This window comes from Sitophilus oryzae, unplaced genomic scaffold (assembly GCF_002938485.1).
Source record: "Sitophilus oryzae breed Bouriz unplaced genomic scaffold, Soryzae_2.0 scaffold_578_pilon_pilon, whole genome shotgun sequence".
Classification (NCBI taxonomy): Eukaryota; Metazoa; Arthropoda; class Insecta; order Coleoptera; family Curculionidae; genus Sitophilus; species Sitophilus oryzae.
The window spans coordinates 3,147,843-3,172,160 of NW_022147171.1; the positions used below are offsets into that span (position 1 = coordinate 3,147,843).

Here is a 24,318-nt window from a genome sequence, read left to right on the forward strand (position 1 = left end):
GAATACCTATTAGGGAAGATCCAACCGATTATACGAAAATCTGATACCAACTTTCGAGAAGCAATACCAACTCGCGTTGGGTTATTAGTAACATTAAGATATTTCGCTACAGGCGATAGCTATTCTTCGCTTATGTATCTGTTCCGGATATCTGAACGAAGCATTTCACGAATCATTCCAGAGGTATACAAAGCTTTGATCGACATAAAAATGGCTTTTATACAATACATTATTTTGTTGAGGACTTATTTAGAATCCAGGAACTCAGAGAGTATTGCGAAAGGCGAAAGGTCTCCTTGTTTTTTATTGTTTCCAAAGTTGTCAGATGGCGGTACATCGACATTGCTGGATTCAGAAAGCGTTGATTGGCGCGAACGAGCAGATACTACGGAAAGTGACTGTTGACTGGCGCGAACAGGCAGATATCGCGAAGGATGGTCCACTGTCTAAGTTGTCAGATGGCGGTATATAGATAATACTGGGATACTGGGCTCAGAAAACATTGATTGGCGCGATGGAGCAGATGCCACGGAGGGTGGTTCACTTTAATTACTTTCATAGTTTTCAAAAGGTGTGGAAGTTCGAGTGCTATTCTTGGCATCATATTTGTCCATCATTTGCATCATATTGCTTGGTATACTTGCGTTAAATAATATATTGTTGATCAAGTGCTTTGCCACTGTATGTGCTCTAGGACTTAGATGTCGCAGTTCATTACCTACATGCTCTCCCTACGTTGAAAATTTGCCTCTTTGACATGCACTTTTATGTGTATATTTATGATAGGTTAGTTTGGTAAATTGGAGTAAAATAAAATTGTTTTATAGAGGCACCGGTTCAAGATTCACAAGAGGCAAAAAATAATGTGATTATCAGTGTTGATCAATCTACAAAAACTAACATTCTGGGTACAAGTTTAAGTTGTGAAGATGAAGGAGCATGTAGTATAGTAAATACATAATCAGGTTCATCGTCTGAAAAAAACGTTGATGATGTTGATGATGAGCAGAGAGAGACTGGCTCAGAAGTCATTTTCGGATAAATTACGTGAATGGGCAATAAAGGGGAATATTCAGCTAACTCAGGGTTCTAAATTATTACGAATTTTGGTCTACGATGGAAATCATGTTGATCTTCCATTGGATGCAAGATCATTGCTTAAAACACTTAGATCTGTGAAAGTTCCTCGTATGGATAATGGATATTATGTTCACTTAGGTATTAAGGACTATCTTAATACGCATTTTCAATGTTTTGGAACCGATATATTGAATTTAAAATTACCATACTTGCAGCTTTCGTTTAACATGGATGGAACGCCCATTAGCACAAGTGGTGGAGCAACCTTTTGGCCAATATTAGGAAGTATAACCAATATATTTAATGGTCAGCCTGATTTGTGGTAGGAATGTTTAATGGGCTGCAAAAAACCGAGTCGTACAATAATTACCTATTAGAATTTGTGGAAGAAATTGAAGATCTATTACAAAATGGATTTTTGTGGAATGGTATTATTCATCCAGTTCAGGTGAGAGCTATAATATGCGATGCCCCAGCCATGGCTTTTGTAAAAGCTATTAAAAGTCATGGTGGTTATTATTGCTGTTCAAAATGTTATATAAAAGGTGAAGCAGTGGCTACTGGAAATAACACTAAAATAGTATATCCTGATCTCCATTCTGAACAAAGAACTAATGAAGCTTTCAGAGCTAGGAAGATATTGCCATCTGGTGAAGATGATACTGGACATCATATGAAAAAAGAACCGAATGTCTTACAACGACCACCAATTGATATGATAAAGACATTTCCCGTCGATAAAATAATGTCGTTGGTGAAGGCGTAGTAAAGAAAATAATAAACATAATGGTTAGGAAAACCAGGACCACAAAAACTACAGGCTTCTAAAGTAATTGATGTTAATCAGCACTTAGAAATGTGTCACTCTTATAGTCCCATGGACTATCAACAAAAACCAAGAAGCCTAAAATATGCACATTTTCTAGAAGCATCAGAATGTAGAGTTTTTTTTACTTTATACTGTGCTGAAAAATGTTCTGCCAAACGAAACATTTGAACATTTTATGTCTTTAAGCGTGGCAATTCGAATCCTGGCATCACCACTGCATTATAAAAGATATAACGAGTATTCTCATTCTTTCCTATTTCCAATAGAGATAAAAATATTTTTTTAACATGTTATCGTAAGTTAAAATACTTATTTATTGGCCCGAATTTTTCTTTCAGCTCGAACATGATCGGTAACATGCTGTAGATGATACATATATTCATTAATGGCTTCCACCTGTGTTCTACTACTATTGAGTTGCATTACTTATGTAAAATAATTAATATTTTAAAATTTGTTAAAACTCGTATGTTATAAAATGTCAACTTACCCAGTATTAATTTTGTTTGAGTTAAGTTTTTGGTAGAAAACTTATTTTCACGGCCAGAATAATTGAGTTTTTGTTGCAATTCTAAAGTATATAATTCTCTTATAATCAATATATTTAAATAAACTAGAATATTTAAAAATCAGATACATATGTATTAATTTTACTTATTGTAAAGTTAAACTTAACAATATATTATTGTTGGTATTGTAGCACTTAAAGAGACACTGAAAACTTATTTTATTCATAGATTTGAGAGATAATCAGTTAACATTTTTTTTTTGTAAAAGGATGTAGTTACTACTATTTTGTTATTTTACTTACAAATTCGTTGACAGCGCCATTTTCGGAGTTTTTTAAACTTTCATGCCTTTATGTCATCAATCCTTTGCATGGGAAAATTACATCTAATTACCATCGTTATGCTACCCTGGATATTGGTGTCATCAGTCCGCTTCAGTTTTTTTATTTCTTTAGATATAATTATTACTAGCCCTGTAAGTTTATCTATTTTGGTGTTTTGCTCTTGAATTAACTTACTTTGAGCAACAATTAGTTCTTTTAATTCATTAACCTGGCCTTCACTGGCTAATGACAATTGCAAGTTATTCGTTACGACGACATCGACACCGCCGTCGCACAGTGTTGCACCTTATAGGGGAATTGGGTCAAAATTCATATTTTGAAAACAAACTAATATTAATTATTGCGACTATTTTTATTTATTTTGTTTATAAGAGAGCCAACTTTTGCTCCAAAAATGATTGCAAAATTGTCAATCCCCTATGCGAGGGTGTCATCCCCCAAAATTTTTCACATGGAAAGAGGGGCCAATTTATACCTTATTGAAAAGGTCTTTTATTTACCTAAATATTGGTTTATAGTTCTCTAAAATCGATAAGCCCCTATTGAAAATATGGAGGTTTGAAATATCAATAAAATAAGGAAAAAAATGCAAAATAAATTATATCAAGAAATTTGGAAGGTTTTTTTAAACAAATTTTAAAAATACGTTATTTTAGGGTAAAATCTTCAACATTCAAGTGGGGGTATCATCCCCCAATTTCAAACCCCACTATTTTCCTAAGGGGTTGATTAATTTTCAAAAAATAACCAGCATTATATAGATAAATTAAAGTCCTCTTAATAAAATATTACTTGACCCCTAATTCCATTGGAAATAAATTGGGGGATGATACCCCCACTTAGAGGGTTAAAGAATTTGCTATGGTTTTAATACATTTGACGTATTTTTGAAAATGTGCTAGAAACCTTAAAAAAATATATTATAAATTTAAAAATAAATATTTGGCATTTTTGGTATAAAATCCTAAATTGAAAATAGCAGAGGATTTCTTTACAAATAGAAAATTAACAAAAATCGCAAAAATGCGCAAAACATGATGCATATTATTTTAATTCTACAATATTACAGTTGAGGGTTGGAACCTTTGGTGTTACACAGCAAAATAAAAACACTAAATCACCTAGCTGATGATGCTAACATGGTTAGCGAAACGCGCGTCCAGTGTAAAAGTAAAAGTGTTTTGGTGAATTCTACAATATTTAAAGATTTTATTTTGAACAATTTATCAGACTTATAGTTCTATGCATTTTTTAAATTCACTCAAAGTTTACAAAAGTATACCACAAAAATGAGAACAGCAATAATAATGATAATAAAAGAAGCATGGAAAATGGAAAAGTGTCGATTACTCGTCTCTCCATCTCAGGACTCATACCATCACCAAACATAACTTATCAATAAAAAAACAGAATTTCAAAAATCATATCAGAAACGAGCAGGATAATAAGAAAAATAATAAAGTGACTCAAAAAGGAGTGAGTTTTGCGAAAGCCCTCATCTCATATTGCCATAAAAGTGAACAACGATAATAACAATAATAATATAAACCACTCATAATAAAGAATAATAATATAAAGATAAATTACTCTAAGAATAACTAAACACCTTATAATATACACAAAAAAAGTAAAATCACTCAAGCATATTTACATCCAAGTCGTTGTCGAAAACTGATTGTTCTATGCTTTCATTGTCATATAAATATGCTTGAATTTCCATGTCCCATTTTACGATATTTTTTGTGAAAGTTTGTTTTCATGAAAGAAAATGCCTTGCGTGACCATCTTCTGATGCGTGTCAAATACTCGTCAGCGAGTAATGGCGGTATTGTATGGTTTTGTGGTTTTAGAAATATTTCTCAAGTATGCTATTTTTGGATCAGAATTAATTTAAAGGGTTCTAATAAGATCTGTATTGCTTTGAAATCTTGAAGTTTTGCGGGTGTGGTGTAAACGAGTTGTTCTAAATTCTTTGTGTGTTGCTTCAAGAGCATCTTCTGCTAGTTGCCCAACAGGTAATTCAAAAAAACTAATGATGTCACAACCGTGAATTAAAATTTTATGAATTGTAAAATGGGGTCATCATGTAGTACCATGCATACAAATCTAAGTAAAGTTTTCGAGTGTTATTAAGAAGAGATTGAAATTTAGGTATATTAATCCTACAGCCTGAAGAAAGAACTCTTAAAATTAGTAAAACATTTTTAATTAGGTTAAGATCAATTCCTGTAATTTCCGAACTTAGTTCTGAATGTTTAAAAAATGTCCTTGCCGTGTTGCCATCATTTGTGGAGCCATACCCGGGCTTCGGTTTATCTACAATTAACCCCATTTTAGTTTTAAAATCCAACTGGATTCGCTTTTTTGTTTGCTCAAAGGTATCCTTATTTTCGTTGCCTTTTACTTGCCAAATTTTCAAAGGTAAGCGATAGGCTATATGTAATAAACATTAAAAAAAACGAATACAGCAATGGAGTGTTGATAAGCCAAAGCGATAATTATCTATATTTGGCGTTTTTTGCACAACTGCTTCTTGATTCATATCTTTGGGGGTGGCTCCACAAATGATACACCTTGCTGTAGAGTTTGTTTCCGATAGAACATTGGCCACACTTTCATCGAATATTGTTAGTAATAGTTCGTACCCTATATTTAGTTCTATATTTTGGTCAGAAACGAAAGTGTAAAGTTTAAGATCGCTTACTAATAATTGAATTTCTTTCTCGGCAGTGCGAACAAGCTCTGAATTTTCTTTGGCAAATTTAAATGCAATTGGTCGACAGTACCATATTGACGAAGGGCGAGGGTTCGACCACAGAACTTTTCCACTGCTGACTTCAACTAATTTTAGTGGTACTAATGCGATCAAAAACATGTACTCATCTGTGGAAGAGTAATCTTCAAAGACATGTTTATAAAGACTGTGTCCCGAGCTACCATCAAACCCCCATTTGCAAACAAGTTTTAAATTAATCTCGGAAAACGTTAAATTAGGAATTCTTAAAATGCTCTCGGCCATTTTGTTTAACAATTCTTGCAGATTTACCTCAGCTGAGGTGTCAGTTACTATAATTGCAGATGGTAATAGTGTATTTTTAGTGGCTAAAAGCGTGCGGTAGCTTGGGAAACAGTCTTTATGCAAAGAATTAATTTTTGAGCGCAGTATATTATATTTTTCAACAGAAAGCTTTAAATCACAGAATAACGCCAAAGCATTTTCAGGCGTTAATTTTTGTTCTGTCTGAACCTGACAACTCTGTGATTTAACCCTTTCTGCTGCAAAACATATCTCTTCCGGTGTGTAATTGGCCTCTATTCTACGCAATTTAGTTTTGGTAGATGCAGCTTCAAAAGGTACTCGCGGCCTTCCACGGCTGGGTCCAGGCTGGGGTTCTTCTTGATTTGCTAATATTCGTTGAAGATTACCCAATTTTAAATTGCCTTGAAGCCATATCAAATGTTTCTTTTCAAAATTATCACGGCGTCTGCCACATGCATTCCACATTCGTTCTAAATTCGTGCCAAATAACCTACTGCTATGCAGCAAGTTTCTTTCAATCTCTATGGGACAATCCTCTAATTTTAGGAAATCCTGAATTGTTTCCAGGACTACTAAAGATTTTTTATTTTTTTTTACAAGTTACCCATTTTTCGCTGTGCTGTTGGGAATAGCAGAGGATTGTTCTAAAAATAGAAAAATAGCAAATTCCGCAAATCTCCGCAAAAAATGATTATTATCATTTTAAACTAAATTGTTTAAAGGTTTTATTTTCAAAATTCCTTCGGACTATATTGATATATTTTTTTGTAATTCTAAGTCAAAGTTGAAATATTTTTTTTTAAATTAAATAAATACTAAAGGCAAATAACGTAACTGACTGCTTACCTTCTAAATTAATATCCATAGTCTCCTTAATGTTAAAAAATAATAAAAATCTTAAAATGACAAAGTGCCTCTTATAGAATAAATTTTACACTAATCTTTCAATTATTCCTCTTATAGAATATATCCTCTTATAGAATAAATTTTACACTAATCTGTTTCTTTGGAATTCGTAAACAATAAAAAAAGAACATTCTATTTTTATTATCAGCAGACATTCCTCTAAAGATAGGTGTATTTACAAACCCAAAAATAAATACATGCATTTTTGAATTATGTCCATTGGGCGCACCAGTGTGCGTCGCGCGTCGGTTACATCGGGGCCCTCGGTTACATCCGCGTTGTCGGTTATTATTTCAACATCATTTGTAATTTCGTTTTGAATTTCTATATCGTTTTGAAGGTCAGTCTCATTTATTATTTTCGTAAGTTGGACGATGTTCTAATGCTGTAAACGATGGTAGTTTTGCATTGCGGACCTCATCTTCAGTAGATAAGTCGCTCTCTTCTGATGAGGGCATGGTAGAGGTACTCGGAACAAAAACCTTTTTTTACCCACAATTGGTGTGGGGTTAGTAATTGCTTCTATATCTGTGAATTCTAGGTCAGATTTCTCTAATAAAACCGATTCTGCCGAAGCTGCATCATAAGATTCTACAAAAAAGTTATTATTGGTCTTCCTGTATAGATTTAAGTAGGTAAGTATTTGTTATATGTACAGGATCTTCGATATTTTGAAATAAATACTTACCGAATAGTTTTGAACATATTGATTCTACTTTATAAGTAGGCCATTTCTTGTACGGCAGTTTACCCTTTTTTGCGTAATCGGACGCCTTTCTGCTATCATATTTTACCTTAAAAAGAATAAGAATTGGACTTATTGAAAGGGAACTTTTATATCGTATTTTTTGGCAGAGTATATCCTTGTCTTAACAAGATAAAATAATTAATTTAAATTGGGGCAGATGTGAAGTTACACTATATAGCGAGCCACTCAGTTTAACTTACACTGAAAAAAAGGATCTCTCAGTCGAAATGAATATGACTTTTACCCAAAAGATTGGCGCTTTTCAATAGGGCCAAGAACGACGTTTCTTTGCCCAAAGCATTAACTATCTTTTCATAAGCTTTAAAAAAAATACTTTAGGGAATAGAAGAATCTATCTGTCCAAAGTATTTCACTCTTGACCCAAAATTAATATGCAAAGAAGTTCTAGTTACAAGAACAATAGTCTCTTTGATTCATGCAAAAATTCTTGATTGAAAGGGACATTTCTTGATTAAAGAGACACTTTTCTTAAACCAATAGCGAATACCATTGACTCAACTAAAATTTATTTTGATTTAAGAGAAGTCTCTCTTCTTTCATTAGCATTAGATTTTGTTTTTAAAACTCATATTTTTTCATCCAAGAGCTCCCGACTTTGATTGGAAAATAAATCATTCTTGTTTTAATAGTATTATAATTTGATTAAAAAACTTCTTTCGATTTATCTAAGAGTTTACGATTTTGACTAATGAGAAAATATCTCTTAGTCCAATAGTATTATGGCTTTGATTGAAACCCATAATATTGGTTTATCCAAAAGCTTCACATCGTCAATAAAACAACCATAAAAAATTAAAAATTTATTGAACACAAAAGAAAATGTAGGTCATATATGTATAACAAAACAAATGAAACAAAAGAACACATAACGCTAATAGACTATATATCTAAAGAAATAATAAAAAATAAAATTCTTTACCTATATTATGTTAAATAATATAGACTTACATTATCAGCAGACTTAATGCTAGAAATAGCCCTTTGTAGTCTTATCCTATGTTAGGGGTCAAAAAGTTAACCTGGTCATCATTTAAATGCTCGATTAGAGATTCATCAATTTTCTGTTCTAAAAAATTGTTTTAATCAGTTTTTTTTATAAATCTCACACTAATTCTAATTATCGACAAAAATGACTAATGTAACTAAATAAAAATGACTAATATGACTAATGGCTTTTTAGTTCATGAGTTTTTAGTTTAGAGATTATTTTGACTCATAAACAATTTAACTTTAAACTATAATCCTTTATCTTTTGGCTAAAGACATAAATACTTGTTTTAAGAGTAGAGAACTTGGCTCAAGAGTGAAGAACTGGGCTTTAAAGGTTATCGAGACCTGAAGATGCTAGACGACTTGAACTTTAGTTATAACGACGCCAGCACGCGCCGTTTTAAAAATTTAACATTTCATATTGAAATACTATAAATACAAACCAAAGCAAATACGACATTCATTCTATGCGTTAAATAATATTTCTAATCTTGGTCACGCGTGCATTATCTAAACAGGTGCATTAGGTAAATGTCTCTTACGTTCAAATATAGCAAATAAATGCTCTAATTTCCATTTTTTCCTTTAAAGTCCTTTAAAGAATCGATATATCCTAAAATTTGTCCATAAAAAATGACAAATGCATGTTAATAACGATCACTAATTTGTTATACGATATGCGTTTAAAAAGCAAATTATGCAAAATTCCAAGCAACAAAACCCGTGCGTACTATGATGTGCGACCTATGAAATGCGACGTGCGACTGATCGGACTCCTTGTATATACTGTCCTTCGTCATCGTCTTTGCGTGTCGTTATTATTTTTCATCAAAAGAGTATTTAGCTATTGAAAAAATGGCCATGTTTCTTGAATGAAGTACTTCCTAGCGTATTTTTGTTATTATCTTAAAACAAAGTAACTTGCACTTGGTTGAATGAAAATAGATTCAAGAGAAATTTTCGAATTTTTTGAAGAAGTTTTATATTTTGTGCAATTTTTATATTTTTTGTCTTACCTTGTATACTATTTGACTTTTAACTATTCTAAATCCACCTAATATGATTATCGAACATGCACCAACTTGTGGCAATATTAGAATTTTGGTAGTGCAATAAATAAAAAAAATCCCATATGTTGCACACTAAAATTATCGCACTGTATATGGTAGTTAGCAAGCTCATTCCATATACAAAATTCTTTAATGCCAATTTTGTTTATAATATTATTTTCATACTCATCTACTTTTCGTAAAGGGGTCTCATTTTCCAATACTGTGTTACCCATATCGGCTTTTTTCATAGTGCAAAATCTACAATAAAAAATAGATCCGAAACTCTCATTTAACCCGAAAATTGAGATTTTCGGGTTATTGATGTATTCTCAAGTTATCCCCTGAAAGTGTTGCCAGACAGTGTAAATTCCTTTCACAGTCTTTATCTCTATTCCCTCTCTTTCAAGAAACATTAGTTCTTTAAGGGCTACATCAACTGTTTTTTGTTTCCAAATTTTGATCGGTCGCCGCTATAGAAAATCGACGACAAAAATATATTTTCCAGTCGACTTGCGTACACTGGTGGTATAGTGGCGATAGTAAAATACGCAACACCTAATTTATAACATATTGCTTTAGAGCCTAAGGGATTTAACGGTTCCACAGTTAGCCTGGGCCAAGATGTCAAGAAAAAAAATATATAAACTTTGAGTACTTTATTTTTTAAATGCCGATACCACTGGCTTCAAAAAAATATAAAAATTAAAATCGCCGACGTACAATTGGGGTCTCTACACAAATTTAAAAAAAAACTTTTTCAGCCAAAGTAAAAAACGCGTAAAAAGTTTTGTTAATAATAAATAATGACCATCATCAGCAAAAGTTATGCTTACTGTTGCCCCCCTCCCTGTTTCTAAATCCAGGAGGTTGGGTCTCTGTACATATTTAAATAAAAATAGACTTTAATCTAATGGAAAAAGCAAAAACATATTTTTTTTTCTAATATTTTAGTGATAAAATTTTACTCTATGATCACAAGTATTAGTAAACAAGTAAAACTACAAACTAGCAATTAAACACAAACTGAATTTAGACTAAAAAGGAAGAAAACAATTAGGTACTAGCTATAAGTAAATAAATAAATTTTAAACATGGTTACTGTAGTAGGAAGCAACACTCCTAAGGAGATTTTTTGATAGTTTTTTATCTCGGATTTAAATTAAAGTTTTTTGAGAACAACTTAAAAGAATGATGCACCTGCTCTGAAGCTTACTGAGAGTAAAAGCCCAATGCTTTCTGTGAAATACTAACAAAATCCACTACATGGTGAACAACAGCGTGAATTTTTGGAGTAAAACTGATTTTCGTATCTCATATTTTGTCGGAAAATTTCAGTATATAGACTTCGTAATTGGTATCAATATATTTTCCAAAACAGCTGGCTACCACATCATTGAAAGCACAAAATACCTCTATGTATTTGTTGTCTAAAAAAATAAGCAAAAGGCTTAGTGTCCAAATAACAATAATAAAATAAAGTTTTGTTACAAAGTAAGTTAATTACATTCATACCAGGATCTAGTGCTTTAAACGTCAACTTTTTTAAGCAAGTTTCTGGCATTATTTCCATTAAATCTGTTGTAATGGTCTAATTGTATCCCAGAACTTCTTAGTCAGCTTTCAGCAATTTTTATAAATGTTTTTAATTTTTGCTCAGACCTAGGTCTACCAACAACAGATTTTGTTATTGGATACACTGGTGATCGCGTATTGTTTACTTTAGTTCTGGGATTAGGCCTAAACCTGGCAACTTCACATATTTTACGGCTACATAAATTCTCCTTTCGTTGTATTCTGACCTTAAATTTTTTGTAGTCCACAATTTTAGTCAGTTTTTGTTTATTTAATTTTGTATAGCAGCTGCCACACACTACATTAGGCAAGCAATTGTCATCAATGCTGTAATTTGGCGATATATCCATTATTAAACCAAACAATTTACCTGTAATTTTAACATGTAGCATTGTTAAAACATGTATAACATACAGCAGATCGCCACTCTTTATGGGACCGTTTTTGACAAAATGTAACATTAGCAAACTCGTCCACATTTTCATTAGATTTTGATTCTGACATCACAAAAAACTAAAAAATTGTCCACATTAACATATAAGCAGACGATGCAAAACTAAATAAAACTGAATTTTTGAGAGAAAACTGTGTAGTCAACTGTTTCGTGCCAATTTGTTTACGTTTGGCCGCATAGCCTACTTTGGTTAATATCTTTAATTTTCACACTAAAAGTAAAATATTATATAAAAATTGAAGAATAGACCTAAAATAAGTATTAAAAATCTATTAAATTTATTCACCAGTGTGTTCCTTTCGAACTAATTACAAGAAATAACTTTTTTTGCTTTTGCCACTGGATAAAAAATTATATATTTTTTAAAGTTGTGTGAAGACCCAATCTCTTGTTTTCAAAAAAAGGGGGGCAACAGCGAAGGTTACGTTTAGGTGATAATGGTCCTTGAATATTCTTACCAAAACTTGTGCGCAGCTTTTAATATCGATTAAAAAAGTATATTTTTTGAAATTTGTGTAGAGACCCCAATTGTACGTCAGCGATTTTCATTTTAATTTTTTTTAAACCCAGAGGTATGAGCATTTAAAAAATATAACACTCAAATTTTATATATTTTTTTTCTTGACATCTTGGCCCAGGCTAACTGTGGGTTCAAGATCATCAAAATATGTAATAAGAGGAAAAACAATATATGTTTGCAAAAAGTTGCTGTTTATTTTCCGCCTTGAACTATATTGGAAATCGTACTAGTTTCGTTATATGTTTTTTTTAAGTTATTTTGATAATTAAAAAAATAGTGTCAAAAACGTCAGGCAATTCCAGAAACTGTTTTAAAACATCTCTCATGGGGACAAAACATGTTACTTGTTCTTTTAGCGTCATAATTATTTCTTTATTTTGTCGTTTACGATCTTCTGACACACCAATGGTTTGTTCTCTAGGCTGAATACATTTTTCATTATTACGAAAATTCTTAAAATGTTTATATTCTGTACTCAATGTGTAAAATGGGTTTGCTAAAATATCTAACATTTGAAAAACTTCTTTCAAATCTTCATTTTCAGTTTTGCACAGGTTGCGAAAAGACTCCTTAATTAAATCTATTACACCAGATTAAACAAAACTTGTTACTGAATCTATTACGGACTGAATAGTAGATCGTGCGATGTTTAAATTATTTTAAAGGTGAGATATAAATACTTCTATAGATTTTTTCATTAAAGAACAAAATTTTTCTTTTAGATGTTTATTATCAGGGGATGAGATTTTTGGTCATTTACATATATTTCAGGTGAAATGCTTTCGGGTGAAATTTTGTTTACACAATTTGATATTAATATATCCTTAGAACTATTTTCCGATTTATTATCCATATTTATGCTGCGACGTTTAATTTATTTATTTATTGTATGGCTCATATACATGCAAGAAAACCAGACACTTAAACATAGACATAAAATAAACTACAATGTAAATGAAACCATTACAATATAAATATAAAAAAAACAAGTATAATATAAAAAGACAACATAAAAAACGTATTTACGAACACTATATATTAACATCTAGATGCCCTATCCATTCCAAAGCTGATGGAGAAGCCTCCAGAAAGTCCCTCCAGTCTTCACCATAAGCGCGTAGGTTGCACTCTCTAGTTTGGTGAGGGTATCCGCAATCACATTCTGGGGAAGGTATTTTTCCCCACTTATAAAGGGAATCCGCACATCTTCCATGGCCAGAGCGTATCCTATTCAAAGTTGACCATGTTTTCCGGTTTAGATCGGTACCCGGTGTCTGGCAATAGTTATGTTTGAACCAGGAATATAGGTGCGCATCGGCCATTTCTCTCCATAACTGAAGCCACTGTTCTCGAGAATTGTAGTTACTGCTTTTAGTTGTTCAGCTGTTCGCAAAGGTGGATTCCTCGACTTAAGTCTATTCACCTGTAAAGCAGGAAGTGTTTCATGAACAGGTAGCGTTGGGGTAGCTATTATTTTATCAAATTCTCTAAGAAGAGCCTCGTTTCTGCGTAGATTTGGAGGTAGGATGTTACTCAGAACTGGAAGCCAGTAACTAGGTGTGCATCTGATTGTCCCTGTAATCAGCCGCATGGTGTTGTTCAGCTGTCTGTCTACGAGATTTGTGTGGTGGCTATTCAACCACAGGGGTGCACAATACTCTGCCACACTGAATACCAGACCAAGGGCGGAGATCCGAAGTATTGTTGCTTTTGCACCCCACGAAGTACCACAAAGTTTTTGTATAATGTTGTTTCGTGTTCTGATTTTCCCAGCAACATTTTCTAGGTGTTTTCTTCGAAATGAGAGTGTACGGTCTAGAGTAATCCCCAGATATTTTGGATATTTGTTATTACTCAGAGTGGTGCTACCAAACTGGACGCTTATTTCAGTATTCGCCAGCTTGTTATTAAGATGGAAGGTAGCCACTTCTGTCTTATTTGCATTGGGTTGAAGTCTCCATTTTATAAAATAGGCATTCAAGGATGCGAGATCCTTTGTAAGCGTTTCTTGGGTTTGATATAGCGATTCATATTCCGTTGCTATGGCTATATCGTCTCGTAAAACAAAATTTTCTAGATTGCGTATCTGGTAGGTCAGAGATGTATAAGTTGAATACGAGAGGGGCGAGAACGGAGCCTTGGGGTAAGCCGTTGTTAAGTTTTTTAGGTTTACTTGTGCTCTCTCCCTGAAATACTTGGATATATCGGTTCCTTAGCATGTTGTTGATAACTCGAGCTATAGTTTGCAAGGAAGTGCTTTAAGTAATTTATAAACCATACCATCTCTCCAGACTGTGTCGTAAGCGGCTGTTAAATCGACAAAAGCTATGGAGGTTTTAAGTTTAAGTTGGAAATTTCCTTCAATGTGAGATGTAAGTGCTAGGACTTGGTTACAGCAACTGCGTTTAGGAATGAAACCTGCCTGTTCAACTGGAATATGGTCTAAGGTACTATCCTTTATTCTATTGAAAATAAGTCGTTCTAGGAGCTTATAGGTACAACTAAGAAGGGCTATGGGTCGATAATTCTGAGGTTGATCTTTAGATTTTCCTGGTTTTAACACAGCTATTATTTTAGTTTTCTTTAATTCCTTTGGAATGTTGCCGGTTGATAAAATTCTCGAGAAGAAACTACAAAGCCACTTGAGGGCAGGGTTTCCAGCGTAAATAAGGAATTCTGGATGAATGTTGGCATATCCAGGAGCTTTGTTCGGCTTGATGTCTTTAATAGCTGTGACTATGTCTTCAATTTCGAAGGGCTGTGAATATTCCGAGATATGGGGAGTGGTTGTTCTTAACTCCGTTTAATGTTATGTTTTGATTTTATATGTTTTCTAAAAGTATCTTTCCTATGATATAGTCTACTGCAATTTTCGATAGGACATTCATAATGACTTTGAATATTATGTGCATACTCTAGATGAATTAAATATTTTTCTATTGCAGAAAAATACTTACCACACAGTTTACATTTCATTTTGACGTTATTAGGTAAAAATACTTTTTTAAAAATCAAAATTCGGGAACAAAGGCATTGCTGTATAAAAAGGAAAATTAATCAAATTGTGCAAGTATATCCAATAAATTGGGAAATACCTTATCATACTTGGTTCTTATTTTATAGACACAAATTTGAATTAATTGCCACATGTGCTGGCTTTGTGGGGCATAGTTAATGTGCATTACATGGTAACATTTAAAAAGAACATCGAACGCCTCACTTACTGAAATAAACTGGTATTTTAAGCGATCTATAACTATATCACAACGTGCTATTTATAACTTTTTTTTTGTGGGAGGGGTAAAAAATCTTCAAAAGACCTTACCGACCAGGTGTTCTAAAGGCCGGCGTGTGTCGGATTCGAACACATCAGTAGCTCGCCTACCGACTAAAAACTTCCCCTCCGAAAAAAGACAAAAGCGCATCGGAAACCGCTCTCGCATTACTTCAACACGCTCTGCCTGGTCTCTTCATTGCATAACATAGGTTCTATGGTGGAGTTTGCAATTAAGGTAAATATGGTATGTATACATCACAGATAAGTATATATCACAGGTAAGTACATATAACAGGTAAGTATATATCACAGTATAATATCACAGATAAGTTTTATGGAGGGATAGATATGGTCCGGATGGCTTTATTCAGTCTATGTTTTCGTTCTTGGGTTTCAATAATCTGTGTTATAGTTTTATAACTCAGGTCCTACATTTCTTTGGTCATTAAAGACTCCATCATATTTGTCGGGTTAAAAACTTTTCCAGTTTCCGTGCAGAATAGTCTTCTTTGCCCTACCCATCTGCTACAAATAAAAAGTGTATGTTTCGCATCATTTTCTTCACTACAGTACAAGCACACAGCGGTCTCTGATCTTCGAAATTTGTGCAGGTATTTATTGAAACAGCCATGCCCAGATAGAGCCTGGGTAACGTAGTAGTCAGTAGTATAGCTAGCGGGATACTGGATCAATTTTTGCTCGATGGCATGTTTTCCATCAGCATCGATCCATGAGCCGAAGAAGTATTGACCTTGATTAATTTGAAGGTTATTTCTAAAGAAATAATGTTTGTGTGGGTAGTTCTTGTAAATTTACCAGAGGCTGTTGAAAAGGACCTTAATGTAATTGTTGAGGGTGGGTGAGGGTAGGTTTTTAAGGGTAAGCAGGAGGGTACTGCAAATGCTGCTTTGCCAGATCTAAATTAGTAGATTTAGGGAGTTTGCATATATGCCATGTTATAAGAGTTCCATAGGTTGGGGTGCTATAGACGAGAAATTTCCTTAAAATTTAAGAAAATGTCATGTTGTTGTTGTGTGTGTGATAACGTTTAAAAGGTTAAAGGTTATCAATAAGAATATTGCGTTGTTATTGCATGTGATGATGCATAATAGGTTAAAGGTTATCAATAAGAGTACTAATTTTATATTGTTTACTTTTATGCCTTGTTGTTGTTGTATGTGATAACGTTTAAAAGGTTAAAGATTATCAATAAAAATATTGCGTTGTTATTTTATCTGATGATGCATAATAGGTTAAAGGTTATCAATAAGAGTACTAATTTTATATGGTTTACTTAAAACTAAATGTTGTATTAACCAACCTAGTCTAGACTAGAGATATTAACAGAAAGACACACATAGACAAATCTTTTAAAACAGTTTATTTTTTACATATGCTAAATATTACAAACTGATCTATTTATAATCATAAATTAAAAATGTCCAGGTATGTTACGTAAATGTGCAGCTTGACGATTATCAATGTCCCGTTTTACTGCAGTTTTCACATATTCAGGTACATCAGATTTGTCGGTAAGCCTAAAAAGGCTATTTAAAAAAATCAGCGTCTGTTAATTTCCCAGGATTGTCAAATGCTGACAACAATCTACCACACTCGTAATTGAATGCAGGACATCTTTTAAATTCTCGCCATTTACGAATATCTTCTGATACTTCTTGCGGAAGACTTGTATTTACCATTCTTATTAATTTTTTTATTAATAAAATTTTTCACGCTCTCTATCTGTCTTAACTATTATGGATACTAAAGTAAAATAATATAATCTTTACATTTTATACCACGATTTGAGAAAATTTCTCTAGCATAAATGCTTCTATTTTTTTAATAGGCTTAATATACTTAATAAATATATTCATTACAATAATATTTATAGGCAAGTTATATAAAAAAAACACTTAGAGCTAGGTTTTTATTATCGCCCTGTTGATCCAAAACCATTGGTGTTGCGTTCTGTATGGGTAAGTTCTTTTTCCTCAACCAATTCAGGATAGTGTATACGCTCACAAATTAATTGAGCTATACGATCTCCAACGTTTACTTGAAAGTCTTCATTCGAATGGTTGAAGAGTAGAACCATCACAATTCCCCTATAATCTTGATCGATAACACCAGCTAGAAGAAAATTAAAATGAATAGTTATCATATTAATAATTATAAAAATAAAATTCTACCTCCAACATTGATGCCGTTTTTTGAAGCTAATCCTGATCTAGGTGCTATTCTTCCATAGCATCCTGAAGGCAATTCAAATTTCAGACCTGTATTTATGAGCGCCTTATCCCTTGCAGGTACAGTTATACTGTAGACACTCCTTAAATCAAATCCTGCAGCTCTAGGAGATCCTTTGGTAGGAGTAAAGGCTCCTGGAATTGCTTTTACATATTTCAGCATTTTCTCTTTTCCATCGTCAATATTTCATTATCATCATTTGACTATGTTTTCAAAAATGAGAGGTTTTATAACAAATAAATAAAATCTAAAGATTTTCTAAATGTTTCCCCTTAGTTCCCAACCCCATGGTTTTGTATCTGTATACAAATAATTAATAATTCTTTTATCATCATTCGGAGATAGAGCTATTTTTCTTTGGGCTATAGTATACACTTGATGTTTTTTTGATTGAATTAAATGTTGTTCAGTTTCAAGAGTGGAATTATTAAAAAGACATTGATAAAAATCGTCAAAAGTTATAGCTTTAAGTGAAGATGACTTTATACCCTTAGCTTTTTTACTAACATTTAAATTTTCACAACTATGTGCTTGAGTTCTAAAAGTGTACAGTTTAGATCGTAAACCAATAAATTCAGTCATTATTTTCCCATTATTTTCATCTTTCATAAGACCTAATATTTTTTTGTTTTTTTGTGGTATATTATACACATTATTAGGAGGATAGTCTGATGTATCAAATTTATGAATGTCTTGCTGAATTGAGTAATAAATATCGTTCACAAAAAAATGGTAGATGAGAGAATCAGTATCAGTATATAATAATTTTGCTTTTTCTCCAAATTTGTTTTGAATATAGTTATAATGAAAATCGTATATAAAAGTCTTAGATAAATCTAAAATGGAAAATCCTACATAAATTGGTTTATCAAATTTAACTTTTACACGTTTCATTTCGATTATTACCATGTCCTGATCAAAAATGGTACAACTATGAAAATTTGGTTGTGAAATATAGTATTTAGCTCCATACCTTTCTGACCATTTCGTTACAAGTTTAATATCTTTATATTTACGAACATTCTCCATAGTCTTACCAAATACAGCATTGTTCATCAGTTTGTAAAAGTTTTTTTCAAATTCGTTTTTACTATTTTTTCGCAATGCTGTATTTAAATCAATGTAAGACTTTAACCAACAAGACTGTTTAAATTTTAAAACTCTATGAATTTTTGTTATTTTTAATCCTAAACTAACGGCTTGTTGTAAATTACGATAGTGAATGATATATTTTTCCTTATTATATAGAGTTGTAAGTAATTTAGGAATCTTTGAACCAGCAGGTATTCTCCTTTCCGGACATAATGGTAAATCTTTGTGATAATCAAAAAGTTCTTGAGGATAAGTAAGATCAACTTCAAAGATATAACCAATGTCACTATTTTCAGGAATATCTATTATATTTGGTAACTCATATATATCTTGAACCCATTCAAAATGTGATTGAGGCAGAGGCATAGACATAGCTGCTCCATATAAATTATTAACATCATAATACATAAGATATGATGAAGGTTCATTGTCATCAAATTGGTTTTCCATATATTTATTATTTGCTTTTGCATATCGATTAGAACATTGTGAAACACCCCCTCGTATACCTTGTTCAATAAACATAATCATATCAATGTCAGTTAACAATTCAAGCTCTATATTACTAATTTTCAGCATAGATTGGAAAGCTAATCCAGGTGCGGTAAAAAAATTAAGAGCACATAATCCATAGGTCTTCATACATGTAATTCTAAAATTTTCAAAAATATCAGCAAGTAACAAAACATCGGTTTTTAAGTATAATTCTGCATATTCTTGTAGATTTTTAATGCTAAACGTGTTCCACACTAATTTTGCATGCTGATAATCCTCTTCGGAAATATTTGTTTTATTAAGAGAACTATAAAATTGATCTTTTGTAGGCAATTCAATGTCTTGTAATTTTTCCCAATTATTTAGGTATTCATAAGGAAAAACTCCTTTACGTGACAACAATTGGAACTCCACATGCTTTGGATAATATTTTAGAATAATTTCTTTTTGATTATCTACTAGATAAGATGCTAATTTATCGAGACTACTAGCCATAAAACGAAACGAATCTAAAAATCTAAAATTAACTTTTGTGTTGTGAATGTATTTTGTAAAGGAAATGTATCGTTCTTTGTTTAATGGTAAAAGACTCATGTTTCCCTTAATCTGAGTAGCTAAAGCCCTTATCAGGAAGTGACTATCATAGCCTGAGAGATTATGAAAGATAACAGGTACTGTATGAGAATCCTGATAATTAATATTGCAGTGAGAATGAGCAAGACCTCGAAATTCACCCGTAAAATGTGAATGATCCTTAACAATTGTATCATTTTTATTAAACGGTTTCAAACAAATGTGACACTCTTTACAGCTTTGAATATATTGGTATTGTGCTTGTGTAAGAGGTTTCATTGGAATAAATTTACAAAGAATATTATGCACATCTGACGCTATAGTATTTAGTTCATTAATAAACCAATTTATACAATCTTTACCAGTGTACAGATTAAAACGTGAAAGTTCATCATTATATGAATATTTTAAATAGTATGCAATACTAAATGGTTCATGTTTTTGACACTTTTTCGATTTTATATTAAAACTATTTTCATTTTTCACATCGAAAAGTATACATTCCAAGTCAGCATAAATAACAAAAGGAACACTTTCCTTATAGGGTAAACCACCCAGTTATTGGACACTTAAGATATTTTTTGTTTTAATTTGCTCATAGAAAATTTACCATTGATTTTATCTGCGCAGCATTTGCAGAAATGGAAAGGTATTTCTTTTCTTTTATCACTTCTCTGTTTTATTTAGCGAATTTAGTGTTCTTTTGAATAAAAATGTAAAATTTAAACAAGGTTCAAAAAATTAGTTAATGGACACTTTATTTAGTTTTTTGGACACCGTTTTTGGCAGTTATTGGACAGGTTAGGTACAATTGTTTAACACAATTTTAGCTTAATCTGAACTTAAATCGTGGTACCTACCTATTTACCTATTGTTGGGGATTTATGTAATCATGAAATAAAACATTTTTTTTTCTTTACTGGTATTTCCATTTATTTGTCTTTTGTTCTGTAGGTAGTAATTATACAAATCGTCTATTTCTTCTTCTATGATTTTATTGTCTTCTTCTGAAATAATATTTTTCTGATTGTCAGTATTTTTTAATTCACTTGTATTAGTATAATTTCTTAAGTCTTTTACTTCATTTCCTTCTTCACTTTGATTACTTTCAGAGTTGTCGTCACTTTCTTCCTTATAACATATGTGACACAAAAACAGGTCATCATCTTCTACAGGAATATGGTCCTTGTGAGATTTTGGGATACAGCGTTCATGAAAATCTTTTTTTACATGTGTCACATTTTAATCGTCCTTTATGATAGACTTTTTACATATAAAACATTGATTATATTTTGTTTCCGATTTATGAAGTTTTTTATTTTTTGCTGTTGACATTTTTTCTTCCCTCTGCCTTTTTTCTCTCCAATTTTTTGTTTCCTCTTTTTTAGTTTTAGAGCACGTTTAGCCTCAAATGATTCCTGATATGATTTAGAAGTAATCGCAAAGGGAACCCGTTCAACGTTTCGTTTAGCTTTTCTTTCAGTTTTTTTGGAATTTTCAAGGTATTCAACAATACTACTTTTCTTCTTTAACGCTACGCTGGAAATATCAGGGAGAGACTATATCGGGCTTCGAAAGGGTATCGGTAGGTTCTTCAGTTGTTGGAATATTTAAAACGCTGGAATCGGCAAAATGGATCTCATTCTCGTTAATGGCCACAGAACTTTCAGGTCGTGAAACTATTTGTTCCAACTTTGCAGATTCGTCTACAAAATTTGCATCGGATTCCATCGGACATTTACTTGTTGAAGGTAGACTTAAGGCGAAAGGTAATGCTCTAGTTGAACCCTGTAGACTTTCGGGCTCTATATTGTTAAATTCTAAAGGGGATTTCAATACTAGCCAAATTTTTCATAACCTCTTTCTGGGAAAGTAGCCTTTGTAACAACTATATTTTGAATGATATTTATTTTACCTAGCTTCTTAATTTCACTTTCTGCATTTGCGGTAGTGAGTTCTACTGCATTGTTAGTGTCATTTAGAATAGGATAGCGTAAGTCATCATTTTTAATTGCATCGGGTTTACCTAAGAATGACCACATTTGATGAAGTTTTAAGAACTCATCATTAAATCCTTCCTTTATAACCACTGTATGTTCTTTTCCGACACTGTAAAAGTTCTTTTCCGACAAAATAAAGAAACTTGTCGTGATTCAACTGGGCTCCTGGATCTGGTATTTCCTGTATAAGAAAGCAAAAAAAATGGTGTTAAATCATAAGCTGAAAACTAAAATTATATAAATTGTTTACTCTAACAGATTTATTGGTTCCCCTAAACACTTTGAATAATCTACATTATCTGGGCTAAAGGGAAACAACCCGCATGCCCTAAATCCATTTATTAATATATTGGGCTGGATTACTTCAGTGACAACTTTTCTAGAAGTGGAGCAAATTATGTTTTGTTTAAAACTTCTCCGGGTTTTCTTCATAAAATTGTCTAACCGCTTTCTTCCAGCCCATTTTTACTGGCCTAAAACAGCAACATCACAGGGCTGTAAAATCCTGGTTGCGTTGGGATATAAAGCGATGACCTCTATATTCAGTTCATTACAGAGTAAACTGAGTTCATACGTTTAAATAGGACTTATGTCCGTCCAAAAAAGAACCACTGAAACTGAATATTATTTTCTATCAAATGGGGGTAAAAAATATTCTTAATATATTCATAAAAAGTCTCAGATGTCATCCACCCATTATCTGAACGACCGATTCCCCAAGACGAGTTTACAGTAACAGCAATTTTCTCAGGTATTCTCTTGTACGGGAAGATGATCATAGGTGGGCACATTATCCCTGAAGCAGCAAACGAAAACATAACGGTAATATTATCTTTTGCAGAACCTTTTCAATTGAATATACATTTTCTCCCCCTTTGCGGCAAAAGCTTTACCCGTCTGAGGGCAAATTTGAAAAAAACCAGTTTCATCCCCGTTAAATATACGGGACGGATCTTCCATATCAATATCTTTAGATTTGAGGTAAAATTTTAATTTCAGCAAACCATTTTCGGATATCCGCTTCCGATACACATGCGCTAGCTGAACTTACAACCTCACTAGTTCTTTTTGCACTATACTGGGATGTCTTCGAAAGAAAAGCCTATTAATGCAGTAAACCAAAATTAAACAAAAATTATTAGCCAGTACCTACCTATTTTACCTTAAACCAGCAGTCTCTGGTCTATTATTTTTTAAAGGGATTAGGTCAGGGGATTCTCCAGCAAAAATTTTTGGACGCTATTAAAGGATATCTTCCTTTTTTACGTGGAAACCCACGTTTGGCAAGTTCCACTATCCATCTAAGGAAATAATCAAATTTTATAAAAATCAAGAAAGCCCTTACATGAGCCCTAAATTCTTACTCGACCAGCACATATTCCTCTTTTGCTGTAAGTATCGGAGGCGGCCCACATGTATCTTTGTGTCCCAGGTTTTCATTTTAAATTCAATGGTAGATTTTGGCACGCCATATTTTTTGCAGCTGCCCTTAGTGAGAGTTTGCCAGTTTTTACATCCTGCACTGCAGGCTCAACAAGATCGGAATCATATACAGATCTTTTAGGCATTATGTTAACCTACAAAAACAAGCGTGTTAGTTTGGACATAACTTTATTTAGTTATTGGACAGGCGTCCAATAACTGCTTTATAGGTACTTATATGCCAACGTTTCTTGTGTTATAAGATTCAGCAGAAAACGGGCATTTTTAGGTAATGTAAGACCTAATGATTTTAGGAAAAGTAGTAATTGGACAGGTGTCAATAACTGAAAAAATTGGTTATCAAAAGTTTAGTTATTGGACACCCCCAAATCTAACTTTACTCTTCGTGAAATGCGTTTTAAGCATGCAAAACATGTGAAAAATGATATTTGCTCTGTGTATACTTAGTGAAACGTCATTACATACCTTATTTTACACTTAGCACCTCACTTGTCACGAAAACGGGTTCTTAACGATATCGTAAGAAAAATTCCGGTATTCGACACAATCAACAGCTGATGTAAATTTTCCCGCCAAAACAAATTTTAAAGATGGCGCATTATGCGCAGCCGCCACATAAATGTTTTTTAATGCCATCTATGCGAAATCGAAGAAAATAGATCAAAAAGAAATCTTATTTTTGTTTTGTAAAACTAAAGTGTCTAATAACTGCTACATGTCCAATAACTGGGTGGTTTACCCTACTTAAATTTTGAAAATTTTAATATTTTTTCTTTTTCATTGGGAACGATAACTTGAAATGTATTCATTTTTTTACAACTAACTGAATGCTTTTCCAAAATTGTTTGTGATATAAATGAATTTAAACAGCGTTCGCATAACCATGATTTATTCTTTCGATTAGGTAACTGTTTATGAAGTAATCGAGATAAATTTTTAATAAGAGCAAAATTATTTGTTTCTTGTTTAAAACATTCAATTTCATCATCATCATCATCATCACTACTATTCGCATCCTCAATATCAGAATGGTTTGGTAATAGTAGTAAATTTATTTTAATAGAAAAGTCATTTTTACTTAAAGCTAAAGGAAAAATTTCGTTTCTTTGATAGCTGAAAACGT

At 32.5% G+C, this 24,318-nt stretch overlaps 3 protein-coding genes across 3 annotated transcripts; 1 reads left to right on the top strand and 2 right to left on the bottom strand.

The window, feature by feature from the left end:
- Window positions 1–1,408: 1,408 nt before the first annotated feature.
- On the top strand, window positions 1,409–1,846 carry LOC115887606. The gene has a single exon (XM_030907073.1). The coding sequence runs from the start codon at window positions 1,409–1,411 to the stop codon at window positions 1,844–1,846; it is 438 nt and encodes a 145-aa protein (XP_030762933.1).
- Window positions 1,847–16,998: 15,152 nt separating this feature from the next.
- Window positions 16,999–17,754, bottom strand: LOC115887637 (deoxyuridine 5'-triphosphate nucleotidohydrolase-like). The gene is made up of 2 exons (XM_030907102.1): window positions 17,535–17,754; window positions 16,999–17,475 (listed from the first exon to the last, which is right to left on the bottom strand). The coding sequence occupies exons 1-2, from the start codon at window positions 17,752–17,754 to the stop codon at window positions 17,276–17,278; spliced, it is 420 nt and encodes a 139-aa protein (XP_030762962.1). The 3' UTR covers window positions 16,999–17,275.
- Window positions 17,755–17,850: 96 nt separating this feature from the next.
- Window positions 17,851–20,031, bottom strand: LOC115887607. The gene has a single exon (XM_030907074.1). The coding sequence runs from the start codon at window positions 20,029–20,031 to the stop codon at window positions 17,851–17,853; it is 2,181 nt and encodes a 726-aa protein (XP_030762934.1).
- Between the last annotated feature and the right edge of the window lie 4,287 nt (window positions 20,032–24,318).